This window comes from Octopus bimaculoides, chromosome 26, assembly GCF_001194135.2.
Source record: "Octopus bimaculoides isolate UCB-OBI-ISO-001 chromosome 26, ASM119413v2, whole genome shotgun sequence".
Classification (NCBI taxonomy): Eukaryota; Metazoa; Mollusca; class Cephalopoda; order Octopoda; family Octopodidae; genus Octopus; species Octopus bimaculoides.
Genome location: NC_069006.1, coordinates 4684718 through 4687372, shown reverse-complemented (window position 1 = coordinate 4687372; position 2655 = coordinate 4684718). Strand labels below are relative to the sequence as shown.

Here is a 2655-nt window from a genome sequence, read left to right as displayed (position 1 = left end):
GCCGCAGTCAAATGACTGAAACAAGTAAAAGAGTAAAAGAGAGTATAGATATATATAAACAGATGAGATCCAGAAATTCTCGGTTGCTTCTGTTACGTCAACTTACTCTGTGACTTCTTCGTAATTCAATTTGGATTTGTAATAGTCTTTCTTGTATTCCCAGAAACTTTCCTCTTCTGATAGATCACAGTTGCTAACAGCTGGAGAAAAACAGAAATGGAGAAAGAAGAGCAAACAATAAGAGAACCAAATAAAATCATGTTATATCGTCAGAGACAATATATGATGTGTGTGTGTGTGTGTGACAATATATCAAAGTGCCAAATATAACCGTAAGCAACATAACAAGAGTTGGTTATCTTACAACTGTTCGCACAATAATAATCTAATACAGCAATGCAGAACCAATAACAAGACTAACACTCCCACAGTTTGACCTCAACTGTCTGCTGGTTCATCTGTTTGTAAGATTCGTCCAGTCCACTGACAGTCGCATGCAGGGGTGTCAGCTCATTCCACGACAAGTAAATACTTTAAAAAGTGAAACAAAACAGAGGAAAAAAAAAAATCAACATTTGAAACTCTATAAATTTGTCATCACCACTACTAATATCATGGCCACCACCACTACCATCATCATCTTTCAATGTCTGTCTTCCAAAGGTGACAAGCTGATAGAACCATTCGCATGCCAGCAAAACCCTTAGAGGCAGGTCATCTGTCTTTACATTCCAAGTTCAAATTCCACCAAGGTCAACTTTGCCTTTCATTCTTTTGGCATGGTTTTCTACAGCTGGATACCCTTCCTAATGCCAACCACTCCGAGAGTGTAATGGGTGCTTTTACGTGCCATTTGTGTGACACCAGGGTGCATTTACATGCCATCAGCATGGGAGCCAATTTGCATGACACAACTGTGGTGTCATGCAAATTGGCACCCATGTTAGGTGCAAGCATGGCTGTGTGGTAATGAAGCTTACTTCCCAACCACATGGTTCCAGGTTCAGTCCCACTGCGTGAAATCTTGGGCAAATGTCTTCTACTATAGCCTCAGGCCAGCCAAAAACTTGTGAGTGGATTTGGTAGACGGAAACTGAAAGAAGCCCTGTATATACACATGAATATATAGACCCATCAAGCCGAGCAAAATCGCAGTCATGGCAGATACCAGTGTCACACAAATGGCATCCATGTCGGTGGCACGTAAAAGCACCCATTACACTCTCAGAGTGACTGGCATTAGGAAGGGCATCCAGCTGTAGAAAACCATGCCAAATCAGACTGGAGTCTGGTGCAGACTTCCAGCGTGCCAGCCCAGGTCAAACTATCCAACCTATGCCAGCATGGACAACTGACATTAAATAGCTTTAAGGGTATCAAAAAAGGCCTGGTTGAAGGCCCAACCTTTCAAGTACTTTTACAGGGCTTAGAAAAACTGAAGGACCACTGCAATAAGTGAGTGAATTTGAGAGGGGAATATGCTGAATAAAATCATAATTAACTGATCCTGCTGTATCTAAGTATGCAGAAATGTGAGTCTGTGCATCTCCTTGCCTTGACACCAAGCAATTGATGTAAAATGATTGTCATTCTTTTCCAATATTCTGCAAAATATGTCTGACTGTAAGGAAACATAACCTTCCTTAGAAACAGATGAGGGTGGGCAACAGGAAGAGCATGCAGCTTTAGAAAATCTACCTCAAACTCCATCTTTCCCATGGAAGCATAGAAAAGTGGACAATGTTCAACAGAGCACTGGTGTATTGAGGGAGAGATGTTTGTCATAAGAGGAATTAGAAGCAGTGTACACAAGAGAGAAGACTGCTCTGGTTTGGTCGTGTGATGCGGATGGATGCTGACAGCTCCATAAAGAAGTGCCAGTCCCTCAAAGTGGATAGAACATGTGGAAGAGGGAGACCCAGGAAGACATGGGATGAAGTACTGAAGGACGACCTCAGGATGCTGAACGTTTCGGGTAAGATGACAAAGTACCAAGATACGTGATGCTCTTGCTGTACTCGAGAGGATCTGTACTCCGCAGCAGAAGTGTTACGGCTGCTCCCCCTGGTGAAGAGAATTGGCCCTCAAGAGTCTTGTGATGGTTCGACGTAAAACGCAATCATGCCAGCGCCTTGTAAAATCGCTCATGCAGTGTCACATTAAAAGCTCCCAGCACACTCTGCATTAGGAAGGGCATCCAGCCGTAGAAACCAAGGCACATCAGACTGGAACCTGGTGCAGATCTCCAGCACCTGTCAAACTGTCCAACCCATGACAGCATGGAAAATGGATGTTTGATGATGATGATGATGATGACAATGATGATGATGATGAAAGTCTTATCTTCTCAATAATGGATGTGTGAAGAGAAGAGACTCCCTAATATTTTTCAAAGTGCAGGTGGCGGAGGCTGGTCTCTGAAAACCCCTGGATCAAAATGCTAAAATACTCCCCTCGTGGAACGATTGAAATGGATTCAATCCCAGAACCAAAACCAGTGCTGATTTCACTTCTTACCTTCTGAAGCTTTTGAATTTCCAAAATTATCCTCCAGGCATTCGCCATCGTTGTCATCGTCATTCATCAAAAATTCTTCAAGCTCTCGCTGTAGATAATATAGAAAGAAGTAGTAAATGACGATGATGATGATGATGG

At 42.6% G+C, this 2655-nt stretch overlaps 1 protein-coding gene across 1 annotated transcript in view; it reads right to left on the bottom strand.

Annotated features, from left to right (window-relative positions):
- The window catches only part of LOC106881569 (5'-3' exoribonuclease 1), a 75659-nt gene that overhangs the window by 45559 nt on the left and 27445 nt on the right, over positions 1-2655 (bottom strand). Inside the window, exons 10-11 of the mRNA XM_052976888.1 lie at positions 2518-2647; positions 107-200 (exon numbers count right to left, since the gene is read on the bottom strand). Coding sequence (XP_052832848.1) covers positions 107-200; positions 2518-2647 — 224 coding nt within the window. The remainder of the gene's footprint in view (positions 1-106; positions 201-2517; positions 2648-2655) is intronic.